General features: G+C 40.6%; 2 protein-coding genes across 3 annotated transcripts in view; one reads left to right on the top strand and one right to left on the bottom strand.

Annotated features, from left to right (window-relative positions):
• Positions 1–16144, bottom strand: part of LOC114560476 (anoctamin-9) — a 28898-nt gene that overhangs the window by 12416 nt on the left and 338 nt on the right. The window lies entirely within an intron of this gene.
• LOC114559727 (uncharacterized) lies at positions 5274–11923 on the top strand. The gene is made up of 10 exons (XM_028584544.1): positions 5274–5312; positions 5981–6169; positions 6355–6470; positions 6588–6857; positions 6984–7947; positions 10007–10150; positions 10297–10368; positions 10490–10540; positions 10693–10743; positions 10844–11923. Exons 1-7 carry the CDS (start codon positions 5274–5276, stop codon positions 10330–10332), a joined length of 1758 nt encoding a protein of 585 aa, XP_028440345.1. The 3' UTR covers positions 10333–10368; positions 10490–10540; positions 10693–10743; positions 10844–11923.

Below are 16144 nucleotides of genomic sequence, written 5' to 3'. Positions count from 1 at the left end.
AAATATATACATTAACTGACCACTGCTCTGAAGTGAAACCATCAAAATCATACCATTCAAGGATTAGGCTACTAATCATTTGTACGAATTAACAGCTGTACTCTTTGCCATAAACGTAAGCAGAAGATAATGTTACTCAGGAAATTTACCATGAAGATCAATTTTCTACAACGCTAGAATATGATGCGTAAATATCTCACCATGTTCCTCCCTCTCTCTCATGGGCTAAAATATAAATTTCCAAAGTCATATTAACTTTTAATGCAAAGTGTACAACTGTTTGTTTTTGCAAATGACAGTGACTCATTGAATGGTTTCAGTTAAGAGCAGTAGTTCATAAATGTATATTTTTAGACTATCATTCTGTCTGTCCGCTATTATATGCCACGCTTTTTCTCACGTTTTTTTTTTATTTAGTTTCCTTCTCTACATATTATATGCCTTGCTCCCTGTATATATGTACATAGAAAATAAAGACACTCTAAAATCTAGAAACTAATAAAGTAATAAATTCCATGCACAAAGTAAACATGAATGGAACAGATATTCATCAGTTATTTCTCCCCAGCAAAATATAAGGTCAAAGAGGTGTCGTCTCCCTGTTGTCACATAAATGTACAGTAGCCTACATCACAAGATAGTTACTGGTCCAGTGAACTAAGACTATAATTTTGGAGGATTGTACAATTAGGATATATTCTTAATTGTACAATCCTCACAAATTATAGTCCCAGTTTACTGGACAACACAAATTGTGTGCTAAGAATGCCAAATACAATGCACATGGAAGCAGAACAAACATGATCCTTATGACCTTATTGTTAAAAACTAAAAAAAAAAATGAATCAACTAAAATAATTGGTCCACTATAAAAATGTACAGCATTGTATGTATTGCCCTTAGTAACAGACTTCATTTAAAACACATTTGAAATTTTATCAGCCTTTTCTAATTATCTCAACAACTGCCATAATATATCTATCAAACTTCTAACAATATGTGAACAGCAGTCTTCATACAGCAATATAACAGTAACAATGACTGTCACATGAATAATTATAAAATAAATAATGGTCACAACTTTAAATAATAACAGTGCTTAACTGAACAGCAATATGCACCTGTTGTATTTTAATGCAGCCTTATAAAAATAAGGTAAAAACCACTGCTGGGTGAACAGAAAAGGCTCCAGGATTAATAAATCCTGGCTGTTTGCCTGGTCGGGAGCAGGCTAGCTGCACAGAATAAATCTCCATGGTGATTTATGTGCCTCTCCGCTTCTGTGAAACCGAGTCAAGGCTAAATTCATCCAGGATAACGGAGAAATCCCGGCTTAATCCCTTATTTTGGTTTTGAAAATTGAAAATTGTAAAACAGGCCCCTGGACTATCCAGCTACCAGGCCGGTTGCTCTGTCGCCGGGTAAGATTAGTGGAGGTGGGCTGTGTTAACACGGGCTGCCTGGTGCAGAAATGCTTGTATCCAACTAACTGCTAACTGCTGGTGGAGTTTGTGACTGTTAAATACCAACCATCCTACATTCCATGCAAATTTACGGCTGTGTTTATACTCTGTGTTTACTGACCACCAAGCGCTAATGCTAGTATCTATGTGTTAGCTGAACTTTACGGAGCATATAATGTGTGTGCACTAAATGTAGCCTGTTTCGTATGTCGTTTTTATATAATGTCGTTTTTATATATTTTAATTGTATAACCACTTGAGCCACAGTGAAACGTTGTTTCCTGTATATGGTTGAAATGACAATAAAACACTCTTGAGTTGAGTTGACTGTCTCACTGTCTGTCTGTAAATGGTAGGCGTGGCTTGGGAGTAGACTAATAAAGCAGTGAAGCAAGTGGGTTCTGGGATTTAGTGTCTTTCATCCACATAAGCCAAAAACACATTTTCTGGCTTTTCTTGGCCTAAGCCACCAATTTGTAAAAGAAATTTCACATTTCTACTACATAAGTGACCCATTTTAAAGATATATTCATCTTTCCAACGGTGAAATATCCCTTTAAGTACTTGAGTGACAACATGAAAACAAACAAAATGAAAATAACGGCAATTCATTGCCACTATTAAAACCTAGGTCTATAGTCTATTCATCCTAACTGTTTCAGCGTTAGTTCATTCTTTATAGCCAAGATCTAGCTACTATTAGTTAAGCTTTATAACAAGCTAAACTAGAAAATGCATTTCCTGCAGAAAATGCGTGGGAATGCTGAATAGCTGAATTGCTAAAGCTAAACTGGATGAATAGCTCAAATCCGTAAGAAGAAGTTGAAATAGTGAGAATAGTTGAAAAAGTTGTTAAAAAGTTCAAAGTTGACGCTAAACTGAATTGTTGGCTATAAAAGTTGAAAAATGACAAAATATGTAGAACATTGTGAGGTCTTTAGCTGAAGCTGAAGAATAGTTGAAAAAGTGGAAATTGGTTCAATAAATATGAATTTCATTGAAAAGTTGAAGAACACCACTAATAAAATATAATATAATATATAATGATAAAATCATTTCTTGAAATACATTTGTAGAAAAGCGGTAAGCTAAACTGTAATACTGTCAAAAGTGGAAGTTTCAATAAATTGACTAAAAAGACTTATTATCAGCCATATCCATTGCATAGAACAAACAAGAGAGAAAGAGAGGGATAGAGAGGAAAGGAGAGAGAGAGGGAAAGAAAGATAGAGAAATAGAGAGAGGGGAGGGAGGGGAGAGAGGAGGGAGGAGGGATGGAGAGAGAAGGAGAGAGAGGAAGAGAGAGGGGGAGAGAGAGAGGGGATGAGAGAGAGAGAGAGGGAAAGACAAAGAGAGAGAAAGAGAAGGAGAGAGAGGGAGAGACAAAGAGAGAGAAAGAGGAGAGAGAGAGGGAAAGAGAGAGAGGGATAGAGAGAGAAAGAGAGAGAAAGAGGATAGGGAGGGAGAGAGAGAGGCAAAGGGAAAGAAAGAGACAGAGCAAGAGAGGGAAAGAGAGTGATAGAGAGAGAGAAAGGAAGAGAGGGGGAGGTAGAGACAGGGAGGGAGGAGGGATGGAGAGAGTGAAAGAAAAAGAGAGAGAGAGGGATAGAGAGAGAAAGAGAGAGAGACGGATAGAGAGGGAGAGAGAGGCAGATGGAAAAAGAGAGATAGAGAGGGGGAGCGAGAGAAGACAGACAGACAGACCAGAACAAGAGAATAGAAGAGAGACGGCAGACTAAAGTTCATATTCCTGCCTGTAGTATCTGGGTGTGTATCTGTTGTCATGGTAACGACTGGCCAGTGAATGTTTGTAGTAGTTGAATTAGTGAGAGTAGTAGAAAAAGTGGAAATCTTTTTAAGAAGTATGAATTTCATTAAAAAGCTAAAAGTTGACGCTAAACTGAACTGTTGGCTTCAAAAGTTGAAAAATGACAAATTATGTAGATTATTGTGAGGTCTGAGAGGGAGAGACAAAGAGAGAAAGAGAAGGAAAGAGAGAGAGGGGGATAGAGAGAGAGAGTGAGAGAGAGAGATGGAAAGAGAGAGAAAGAGAGAGAGAGGGAGCGAGAGGGAAAGAAAGAGATGGAGAAAGAAAGGAAGAGGGGGGTAAGAGAGGGAGGGAGGAGGAGGGATGAAGAGAGAAGGAGAGAGAGACAGAGACAGGGAGAGAGAAAGAGAGAGAGAGAGGCAGAGATAAAGAAAAAGAGATAGAGAGAGAGAGAGAGAGAGAGGAAAGAGAGAGATGGAGGGAGGGAGGGAGAGAAACAGAGAGGGAGGGAAGGAGATAGAGAGGGAGTGAGGGAGACAGAAAAGAAAAAGAAGGAGGGAGGGAGGGATACAGACATAAGGAGACAGACAGACAGACAGAAGTGGAACGCAAATGATATAGCCTGATGATCATAGTTAGTCACACACTGTGTGTGTGTGTGTGTGTGTGACTTTGTCTGTCTTTGAGTGTGGGTCTGTGTGTGTGTGTGTGTGTGTGTGTGTGTGTGTGTGTGATTGTGTTTGCAAAATAAAACATGAATAGCTAAAGCTGAACTAGATGAATAGCTTAAATCCATAAGAATAAGTTGAAGAAGTCAATTGCCATCCTGGCCAAGGACACATTGGTTAACGTGCCACAGCGGGATTTGAACCCAGTCCATCCACACCACAGCCACACACCATGACCACTGTGCTATAGTCAGGACAGGTAAACAATGTTCCTTGAGTACTTATAAAGCCTCCCTTTGATGTCTGTGTGTGTATCTGTGTTTGCGTGTGTGCTTGCGTGTGTGCATGTGTGTGTTTGCAGAATAAAACATGAATAGCTGAATTGCTAAAGCTAAACTGGATGAATAGCTTAAAACCGTAAAAATAAGTTGAAGTAGTGAGAGTATAAGTTGAAGTAGTGAGAGTAGTTGAAAAAGTCAAATAACACCTTTGCCAGGAACATGACAGATGTGCCACAGTGGGATTTGAACCTGGGCCCCCCGCGATATTACGAATCCCACTATGGCCACGCCAAGACCCGCCCTATGCCTACCTCTGATTGGCTTACACGTACACGTCACCTCCAGTACCTCCGCGCCGCGGCCGCTCTCCAGCACAGCCGCTGACGTTTCGACGGCGCCGCGCAGTTTGAAATATGTGTTCAAGAAAGGAGACGCTGGAGACGCTAATAACGGTAAGAAAAATGAAACAACTAAACGACGTATATTAATATCGTTTGTACCAACCGTAGCCTTACAAATGAAACAACTAAACGACGTATATTAATATCGTTTGCACCAACGGCCAAGGACACATTGGTTAACGTGCCACAGCGGGATTTGAACCCAGTCCATCCACACCACAGCCACACACCATGACCACTGTGCTATAGTCAGGACAGGTAAACAATGTTCCTTGAGTACTTATAAAGCCTCCCTTTGATGTCTGTGTGTGTATCTGTGTTTGCGTGTGTGCTTGCGTGTGTGCATGTGTGTGTTTGCAGAATAAAACATGAATAGCTGAATTGCTAAAGCTAAACTGGATGAATAGCTTAAAACCGTAAAAATAAGTTGAAGTAGTGAGAGTATAAGTTGAAGTAGTGAGAGTAGTTGAAAAAGTCAAATAACACCTTTGCCAGGAACATGACAGATGTGCCACAGTGGGATTTGAACCTGGGCCCCCCGCGATATTACGAATCCCACTATGGCCACGCCAAGACCCGCCCTATGCCTACCTCTGATTGGCTTACACGTACACGTCACCTCCAGTACCTCCGCCGCTGCCAGCTCTCCAGCACAGCCGCTGACGTTTCGACGGCGCCGCGCAGTTTGAAATATGTGTTCAAGAAAGGAGACGCTGGAGACGCTAATAACGGTAAGAAAAATGAAACAACTAAACGACGTATATTAATATCGTTTGTACCAACCGTAGCCTTACAAATGAAACAACTAAACGACGTATATTAATATCGTTTGCACCAACTCCTTCACCACCATTTCTATTAGCCACAATAGCTTATTAGCCGCTAGCAGCACAATAGCTTAGCACCATAAGTCAATGATTGAAATTTACCCTGTACCTTCCTGTCCCATAGAGAGTGACAGAGCCAGTCTGCAAACTGCACTTGGATAGGTAAGGCATAAAATGTCTTTGTTGGATGCATAGACAGTAGCTATATAAGAATGTTGTGTGTATTTTTTTTTACCGCCATATTGTTGTGAGGGACTGTGACGCTTATACAGTCTTTGTTTTCTAATGGTTTTACTTTCTGCATTGACCCCTTCAATGTTTGTGATCATCTAGAGCCAAGGTTGGGTGCATGCACCAATTCAATCAATTCACACACACACACACACACACACACACACACACACACACACACACACACACACACACACACACACACACACACACACAATTCAATGGGATGGAAAGCTTTTGACTCCGACATGTGCACACCTTTTTTCTGTGACATGAACCGTGAATGGGTCAAACTCCCTTGTGAGTGAACAGTTTTCTAACATTGACATTTTGGATGACAGAAACTCTTACCATCTGGATACACACATCTGCTGTGTGTGAAGGAGGATGAGTTTCGAGCCCATTTAAAAGTGCAGCTCTCCACTAAAGAGGAGGTGGAGAAATGGCTTGAGGAATTTCAAAATTCCTCCACTTTAACATGGAGGAATGCCAGAACGTATCCGGCATCAGGGCGATACAATGTGTATAGAGTAAGTAGAGCACAGCTTTTGGAAGTGGAAGGGTAGTGTACAGGGAGAGGTATAATGAGAAGTTTTTCAATATGTGTTTTTGTTTGACATGGAGCATGAATATACATGAAAAAAAAAAAAAAAAAAAAAAAAAAAAAAAAAAAGAGTACCACAAGCAGGTCTACTAATTTCTGTATACTGTTCAGGTTGATCTCAGATGCCAGCATAAAACCTACGCATCTGGCAAATACTCAAGAAACACCAACTGCCCTGCCACACTGTTTCTTGTCTTCAAAAGAAGTATGGAGAATAGGAGGTCAAGGTACAATTCAGAATAAAGCTATGTGCACGGTGTCTAAATTTCCACTCTGTACGATCATTTTATTGCATGTGTGTATCCTTCAATGTCATTAATGTTCCACTCCTCTGCCGTTTACAGATCGTCAGATCGACACATGGCAGAGGGTTACCTCCTATATGTCAACTTGAGGAATGAGCACAACCATCGCCTTGCTTGCGCCAATGCCCTGAGGAAAAGGGATGTGTCGGCCGTCACCATTGAAAGGCTGACTGAGCTCTTTGAGAAAGGTCATTCTCCCTCATCTGCTCTCGATACCATCAAATATGACCTGCAGGAGGAAGAGGGAGAAGAGTACCTCTATGCAGCAGCAGACTGCGCCATCTGCCCAGACGTCCAGTTCTGCTACAGGTTAGCTCATCAAAACCGGTGTCCACATAGGAGAAACTACAAAAAACCTACTGGGGTGCGTTCTTACTTTCTTTTTCTGTTTGTGCTGTATCCCTAACTCTGTCAATGATCTATGTGTTACACCAGGTTATACTACAAAATATTCCAGAAATCATATGGTGCCCCTTCTGGAGAAAAGATGGTCATAGACCTCGAAGAACGCCTTGCCAGGTATAACGAAGAACAGGGCTGTGTCTGTGCTCAGATAGAACAAACCATCGATGGCCAGCAGATTGTGGCGATTTGCACACCTGTAATGCAGCGGGTCCACACAAGAGTACAACAGAGTGGAGAGATTATCTTTGTGGATTCCTCGGGGTATTGTGACAGGCAAAACCACTGCCTTTTTCTCTTTCTAACCCACTCTGCTGCAGGGGGGCTGCCTCTTGGTGTGCTGATCACCACATCAGAGAGTGCAGCCACTCTAACAGCTGGGATCTCCCTGCTTAAACGGCTTCTCCCACCTGGTGCTTTCTTTGGGCGCGAAGACCATGGTCCACAGGCAGTCATGACAGATGACTGTTCAGCTCTGCGACAGGCACTTGCCACTGTCTACCCTGGAGCAAGCATACTTTTGTGCACCTTTCATCTGCTCCAGGCGATGTGGAGATGGCTGTGGAATGGCATAAAAAAAGAAGAACGCCCACAGCTGCTAAATGGATTCAGAGGTCTTGTGTATGCCAGAACAGCGGAAGACCTGTCTGCAGCCTATGCCACGCTGTCTGCAGATCCCCTGGCATCAAAACACAAGAACTTTATGAAACACTTGCTGGAGGTGTATGGGAGGCGGCAGGAGTGGGCACTGTGCTTGCGGGTCCATTTGCTAACCCGTGGCAACAACACCAACAACTATGTTGAAAGTGCAATGAAGATTGTCAAAGACAAGGTCCTTCACAGGTTGAAGGCATACAACCTGACCCAGCTCGTGGACTTTATAGCCACTCGGTTTGAGGCATACTACATCCGCCATCTCACTGATTTCGCCAACAACCGGGTGAAAAACCTTACAGCCCCCAAGTGTGGTGATGTGGACTGCCAGAAAATTGTCCGGGTAAGTGTATTGTCGTGACTTCTTTGCAACCTCCATAAGCCGCCGAGAGGCTGAGTCAGGGAACAATGGGCCTCATTCACCAACCGTTCTTACGAAGAAATGTGTTCTTAAACCCCACTTACGTACTTTTTACGAAGATTCTGACACGCACTGTTTTCTTATCTTGGATTTGTTCTTAGCTAAGAAAAAAAAATCTACGAACACTGAAAAGCACTCTTACGCACATTTGAGTGATGACAATTTGCTCCAAATAATTGGTTACTGCATTTTATTTAACTCTACAGTCGTTTACCATGATAGTATTGTACTGTAATGTATTTCTGATCATTTGTTGAAAAAAATAATCATAATATGCAAAAAACACTAACACTGCAATTTACATCAACAATTAAACTGATTAAATCCTGCGTTATTTGGTGGTTGATTGCTATTTATAGAGCCGAAATGCAGTGGTAGAATGTAACAAAGTACAAATTCTTCGTTACTGTACTTAAGTACATTTTTCACGTATCTGTACTTAAGTAGACTCAATAGTGCATAGCCTACTTTTGACTTTTACTTTGTTACATTTTGCAGCAATTATCTATACTTTCTACTCCACTACATTTCTACAATGTTCAGTTACATTTTCTGATCAGTTTCCCCCCTGCCAAAACGTCTTCCTCTCCGTCACAAGTTTGTCTCGCCAGTGAAGTTTGGTTGCCATAGATACTGTATATATGGGTTGCCATAGATACCGTATATATTGGTTGCCATAGATACTGTATATATGGGGCACCGCTGATCCAAGCCGGCTCTGGTGCTGCACAGCCCGGGCGCAGCGACGCTGATCCTCGGTAATACAGCCCCGGTAAAAGTGAAAATGTTTGTTTTTTATTATTCCCGTTTTTAAATCATAGTTGCTATATCTATTTCTCTCCACAGCGTCGTTTACTCCTCCGCCAGGCTGCGTAAGACGCGTTCATATCTTATTTATTTATTTGGCTGGACCTGTTCACATCTCCCCATTTGCGCTGCTTCACACACTTTATTTGCTTACTTGCACGGTTAAAGAAAATAAAACAATCTTAAAATACATTCATGAATGAAACCAACCGCATTCCGATTCTAACAACACATTTCCGTTTTATGCTGGTTAGGATAGGAACTTCTTTTTGAAGTTTGTGGTAGTGGACACCTTCTACTTTTACTAAAGTAAATATGTCTCTTATTTGTACTTTTACTAGAGATTTAGTACTTTCTCCACCGCGACTCCGACAATCATCTCTAACATCTCTGACATTGAGAATTAGCTTCAGCTAAAATGTTGTAGTATGTTACATACTTGTCCCTATTCAAATAAACTTAAATAAAAAAATAAGCAGTCTCCCGCTTCCCAGTAGGTGCACAGGACGCGTCATGTCCTTATATGGGAATTTGCAAGGTGTTTTCTTAGGCTAATTAGGAACAACTGGCACACGCTTTCAATTATGAAGACGTGGGATTCATCAATCCTAAAAACACAGGTGCGAACAATTCAGCTGTTTAAGAACACGTCATGAATCCGACGTAGACTTTTCTTAGAAACTTTCTTAAGAACATATTTAAGAGAAAACTTAGGAAGATATTGGTGAATGAGGCCCAATCACCTGTATGACGCTACCGTTTGAATAATTCAGATCCACTTCGAGATAGGCTTTTAAGGATTTATTGTTCATTTGAAAGTTTGAAAAAAAACAAACAATGAACAAAATCCAGTTGCCTGAAAAATACTGCAAAAAGTAGATGTGAAGAAACTTGGGGTCAACAGAAAATGCAAAAACCCAAGCTCACCCCCTCTCTAGCCACCACCATGCAAGTGTCCAAGTGTATAAATAGACTGATTATTGTGAGACCAACCCCGCCCCATGACGTCCCCACGTTATGTAATAGGTGAAAATTATAAACCATAAACAAACATAATATACATGGCTCCTATATGTATATGTGTGTCTGCATACGTACATCATACAGTTTATATACAGTTTAAATATTGTTATTTTAATATATATTTCTTGTCGTCCTTACCATTAAAATGTAGGAGGATGAAGTCAATTTTACGGTGCCCAGCGCATCAACTGGTGGTTGGTACCACGTCAATACAGGACTGAGCTGCTGCACCTGCCCTGTTGGCCAAACTGGCGCACCTTGCAAGCACCAGAGTGCAGTGGTACAAACATTTGGTGTGAGTGAGACGCTCCCACTAACAAGCACACCTCATCTCAGGAAGCTCTTCTATGAAATTGCTTCAGGTAAGTGACTTGTGGTTGTTCTACATGATGGGATGTGGACTACAGTTTGATGTGTGTGTGTGTGTGTGTGTGTACACAGGAGGGACCACTCCAGATGACTGGTTTGAAAGCTTGATTTATGAACAGCCTGTGGAGCCAAAGTCAGTGTTGCGTGAGTACAAAGTCCCTCCACCACTATGATGTTCTTTCAGACTGAGTATGTTGAAACTTCACGAAGTAGTACATTTTTTTTCAAGATGGATCATGTTATGTTTTTTTTTCTTTCAAAAAAGAAGAGTGCATGGATGGAGAATCTCTTGCTCCAGCATCGAAGATCATCTCAGGTGAAACTGGCTTTAAAGAAAAATAAATTGGCGCATAAACCACAAAAAAATGTCAAGGCCATGATAAAACTGTGTTCCATAAGACCAAAGTATAGCGGTAGAATGCCTAAAGATAATCACAGTGAAAAACTTGCTTATTTTCTTTATCACAGATGACCACCGGTCCAGTGAAGAGGAGGCTGTCGACACATCAGCTGGGCCCAGTAAGTATACTTATCACAACTTTTCAGATTGATCCAATTGTTTCACTTGCCACCAACACTAGACAGAAGAATCAATTCAATTGCTGTTAAATCTATCCAGGCACAGGGACTTTGGAGAGGGAGCTGGATGGCATTTTGGGGATCCTCAAAAAAAAACTAGTAGAGGACACAACATTCAAGGCACCTCTTCAGTCATTTGTGGACAATTTAAAAAAAAAATGAAAACGGACAGTGCTGTCCAGTCATCTTTGTTCTCCTATGGAAAGACCAGCTGTGTGCCTACTAGGATCCGTGCCACACCAAGGGGATTTCTGCAAACGACCACTAAGATTGGTGTGCAACCAATGGCGGTGTCACGCCGAAAGGCAGCTTTGGGGGGAAGAAGAGCTATGGGAGCTGGCAGACCTCCAAAGAGCTCCTGGAAAGACCACCCTTACACAAAGTGCAGAAGAGCAAAAGTTGTGCCACACAGCCTGTCTCATTGTGTGCAGGAGAACACCTCCCTGGGGAAAACCCACTAGGTGCACACACACACCCTACCTAAAGTCCATAACAGTTCTCTTAATCAGTTATTGATAAATTCCAGCTCAATCTGTTTGTTTTGTTTCAGCTCAATCAGTTCATGGTTCTATTGTTATTTTTTACAAAACCTGAACTAATACAAATACTTGTAGGCTATGTGATTTTTTTTTTTTTTTTTTTTTTTTTGGTTTGTATTTAGTATTTGTATTTACATTTGATGTGAGTTCAGCTACAACTGTGTAGTACAGGGTCATCATACAGGGGGCTGGGTTTGTGCTCTACCTGTGTAATGTTACTTGCTGTAAATGAAATGCTAAATATTAGTGTTGAAGTAGTTGATGAAAGCCTTTCCACTCTCCACTGCATAACAACTGACTACCAAAAATTTAACTGTGGTCAATCAACACTAATGAAAAGCATATGTGTCAAAGATGACATTTTGACTCGTGTTTTTGTTTAATTAATGTATGCATGTATTCAACATAACTTAACCTAATATGTACAACAATACAGGCTATGTATAGGCCTACTGTATGAATTGTTTTCAATATGGTAATTCTGAGTGGTTATTAGGCTACTGATCTGAGTCAAAATTTTATAATGATGAAATGAGTGATAAGCCTGCCTTTAGTGTGTGTTTAATAAAGATTAAATTGAATCAGTGGTGTTGTCTAGTTTTTTTGTAGTGATTATACTGTATTTTTTTTCCCTCACAGCATTAGACTCGCCCATCCCAGAGCGACAACCCCATAGGTTTTTTGTAACGTTACTGCGTGAAGCATCAGCTTCATCTGGCTCATTTTCTTAAGTTTCTATAACGTTAACGCTGCAGTGTCGCTGCAGTGTCATCCGAAGCAGCAGTATAGCTTCAGGGGCAGCGTGATACGCGGAATGGCACGCGGAGCGGCAGCGTGCGTCGTCCTCAGTTAGCTCAGCCAATCAGAGGTAGGCATAGGGCGGGTCTTGGCGTGGCCATAGTGGGATTCGTAATTTCGCGGGCCCCCCACACCCTAGCCATGTGCCATAACCACTGCACTATCTTCAGAACAGACAAACAATGTTCCTTCAGCACTTATAAAGCCTCTCTTTGATCATTAATCCCCACACCTGATTAGTGAGAGACAGTGTGGGAGAACTCTTCTAACAAGACTTAATAAATCCACAACAGTACATGCTATTGAAACAGCAACTTGACCGTTAGAGACACACGGCCTTTGTGAACATATCGGTCTAAAATTTATATGGATAAACATAAAAATGTGGGCATATCAGTGATTTAAAAAAGTGGTTCGTTCTGCTCTTCGCTGGAAAAGATGGACCTCTTTTATCATTGGAGCGGATGGAGGCAAATTTGTTATTCTCATCATTTGGAAGCTCGCTGAGCCAAAAGTATGAGACGTATCACATAACTGAGCATATTTTTCAAAACTAGACAAAAATACCTACGTTTTGATGTATAAATTGTGTATGACAAGTAGATATTGTGGGCATGAGAGCAGTTTACACACAAGGAACTAAGATTATTTTTTTGAAGCTTCACCTTCTAGCTGTGACATCATCCACTCTAAGCAGCGCAATACACACTATGTTTAATCGATAAACTTTCCTGAAATAATCACTAAAATTAAACAGCTTTTTCACAAAAACTGTAAAATATATCAACCTGAAAAGCTGACCCCGGATAGCTGAATATTTTGTGAATATTTTAAAGTTTGAATCACGTCTGTAGGTGGAAGAATGTAGGAGGAGATACATTTTAAAGCAGAAGAAGATTTTAAGGAGTTGAAGCCTGCTCTCATTGACTTTAATGTTAAAAAAAAGTTATAAAACGCTTAAAATTTTAAAAAGTATAAATAGTAGAAAAAAAGTTGAAGAAGTCCCATCATTAGCTGAAAGAGCTGAACATTTGAAAAGTTGAATGGTTTAAATAGGTGAAAGTATGCAGAAGTTACGCAGAGCCAAAAAACGTACGGAATAATAAAAAGAAAAACTAGAAAATGCATTTCCTGCAGAAAATGCGTGGGAATGCTGAATAGCTGAATTGCTAAAGCTAAACTGGATGAATAGCTCAAATCCGTAAGAAGAAGTTGAAATAGTGAGAATAGTTGAAAAAGTCGTTAAAAAGTTCAAAGTTGACGCTAAACTGAATTGTTGGCTATAAAAGTTGAAAAATGACAAAATATGTAGAACATTGTGAGGTCTTTAGCTGAAGAATAGTTGAAAAAGTGGAAATTGGTTCAATAAATATGAATTTCATTGAAAAGTTGAAGAACACCACTAATAAAATATAATATAATATATAATAATAAAATAATTTCTTGAAATACATTTGTAGAAAAGCGGTAAGCTAAACTGTAATACTGTCAAAAGTGGAAGTTTCAATAAATTGACTAAAAAGACTTATTATCAGCCATATCCATTGCATAGAACAAACAAGAGAGAAAGACAGGGATAGAGAGGAAAGGAGAGAGAGAGGGAAAGAAAGATAGAGAAATAGAGAGAGGGGGAGGGAAGGAGGGAGAGAGGGAGGGAGAAGGAGGGATGGAGAGAGAAGGAGAGAGAGAGGAAGAGAGAGAGAGGGGGAGAGAGAGGGGGGGATGAGAGAGAGAGGGGGGAAAGACAAAAGAGAGAAAGAGAAGGAGAGAGAGGGAGAGACAAAGAGAGAGAAAGAGAGAGAGAGAGGGAAAGAGAGAGAGGGATAGAGAGAGAAAGAGGATAGAGAGGGAGAGAGAGAGGCAAAGGGAAAGAAAGAGAGAGAGAGGGAAAGAGAGTGATAGAGAGAGAGAAAGGAAGAGAGGGGGAGGTAGAGACAGGGAGGGAGAAGGAGGGATGGAGAGAGTGAAAGAAAAAGAGAGAGAGAGGGATAGAGAGAAAGAGAGAGAGACGCATAGAGAGGGAGAGAGAGGCAGGTGGAAAAAGAGAGATAGAGAGGGGGAGCGAGAGCAGACAGACAGACAGACCAGAACAAGAGAATAGAAGAGAGAAGGCAGACTAAAGTTCATATTCCTGCCTGTAGTATCTGGGTGTGTATCTGTTGTCATGGTAACGACTGGCCAGTAAATGTTTGTAGTAGTTGAAGTAGTGAGAGTAGTAGAAAAAGTGGAAATCATTTTAAGAAGTATGAATTTCATTAAAAAGCTAAAAGTTGACGCTAAACTGAACTGTTGGCTTCAAAAGTTGAAAAATGACAAAATATGTAGAACATTGTGAGTTCTGAAAGGGAGAGACAAAGAGAGACAAAGAGAAGGAAAGAGAGAGAGGGAGAGAGAGAAAGAGAGAGAGACAGAGAGAGAGAGAGAAAGAAAGAGATGGAGAGAGAAAGGAAGAGAGTGGGGAAGAGAGGGAAGGAGAAGGAGGGATGAAGACAGAAGGAGAGAGAGAGAAAAAGAGAGAGAGAGACAGGGAGAGAGAAAGAGAGAGATAGAGAGAGAGGCACAGGTAAAGAAAAAGAGACAGAGAGAGAGAGAGGGAAATAGAGAGATGGAGGGAGGGAGAGAGACCGAGAGGGAGGAAAGGAGACAGAGGGAGGAAGACAGAAGTGGAAGGCAACAGATCTAGACTACTGTTCATATTACTGCCTGTAGTATCTGGGTGTGTCTGTGAAAGTGTTGTCATGGTAACGAATGGCCATGTTTACAAACTTGCTTTGATGTCTGTAATCAAGTTAACGAGCCTGTCACCTGCTGAATCTGTCAGCTGTGCTGTGCTTCAGCTATTCAGAGTCCCTGAGAGTGAGCTCTCAAACAGAGGCGTGTATATGTGTGTGTGTGTGTGTGTGTGTTTGCGTGTGTGCATGTGTGTGAGTTTGCAAAATAAAACATGAATAGCTGAATTGCTAAAGCTAAACTAGATGAATAGCTTAAAACCGTAAAAATAAGTTGAAAAATTCAAATAACACCTTGGCCAGGGACAAAATTGATTTGCCACAGTGGGATTTGAATCTGGGCCCCCCACACTCTAGCCATGTGCCATAACCACTGCGCTATCTTCAGAACAGACAAATAATGTTCCTTCAGCACTTATAAAGCCTCTCTTTGATCATTAATCCCCACACCTGATTAGTGAGAGACAGTGTGGGAGAACTCTTCAAGCAAGACTTAATAAATCCACAACAGTACATGCTATTGAAACAGCAACTTGACCGTTAGAGACACACGGCCTTTGTGAACATATCGGTATAAAATTTATATGGATAAACATAAAAATGTGGGCATATCAGTGATTTAAAAAAGTGGTTTGTTCTGCTCTTCGCTGGAAAATATGGACCTCTTTTATCATTGGAGCGGATTGAGGCAAATTGGTTATTCTCATCATTTGGAAGCTCGTTGAGCCAAAAGTATGAGACGTATCACATAACTGAGCATATTTTTTGAAACTAGACAAAAATACCTACGTTTTGATGTATAAATTGTGTATGACAAGTAGATATTGTGGGCATGAGAGCAGTTTACACACAAGGAACTAAGATTATTTTTTTGAAGCTTCACCCTCTAGCTGTGACATCATCCACTCTAAGCTGCGCAATACACACTCTATTTAATCGATAAAATTTCTTGAAATGATCACTAAACTTAAACAGCTTTTTCACAAAAACTGTAAAAGATATCAACCTGAAAGGTAATAGCCGGATAGCTGAATATTTTGTGAACATTTTAAAGTTTGTTTGGCGTCTGTAGGTGAAAGTATGAAGGAGCTGAAAATTTTGGGAGCGGAAGAAGATTTTAAGGAGTTGAAGGCTGCTCTCATTCACTTCAATGTTAAAAAAAAGTTATAAAACGCTTAAAATTTTAAAAAGTATAAATAGTAGAAAAAAAGTTGAAGAAGTCCCATCATTAGCTGAAAGAGCTGAACATTTGAAAAGTTGAATGGTTTAAATAGG

This window comes from Perca flavescens, chromosome 8, assembly GCF_004354835.1.
Source record: "Perca flavescens isolate YP-PL-M2 chromosome 8, PFLA_1.0, whole genome shotgun sequence".
NCBI lineage: Eukaryota > Metazoa > Chordata > Actinopteri > Perciformes > Percidae > Perca > Perca flavescens.
This window is presented reverse-complemented; position numbering and strand designations above follow the sequence as displayed.

Bases quoted from the DNA above. Each gene is read 5' to 3' on its own strand.
- LOC114559727 (XM_028584544.1), top strand. From the start codon at position 5,274: ATGTGTTCAAGAAAGGAGACGCTGGAGACGCTAATAACG. The intron at 6,471-6,587 runs GTACAATTCAGA...TGCCGTTTACAG, and splicing joins ATGGAGAATAGGAGGTCAAG to ATCGTCAGATCGACACATGG. The intron at 7,948-10,006 runs GTAAGTGTATTG...ATTAAAATGTAG, and splicing joins ACTGCCAGAAAATTGTCCGG to GAGGATGAAGTCAATTTTAC.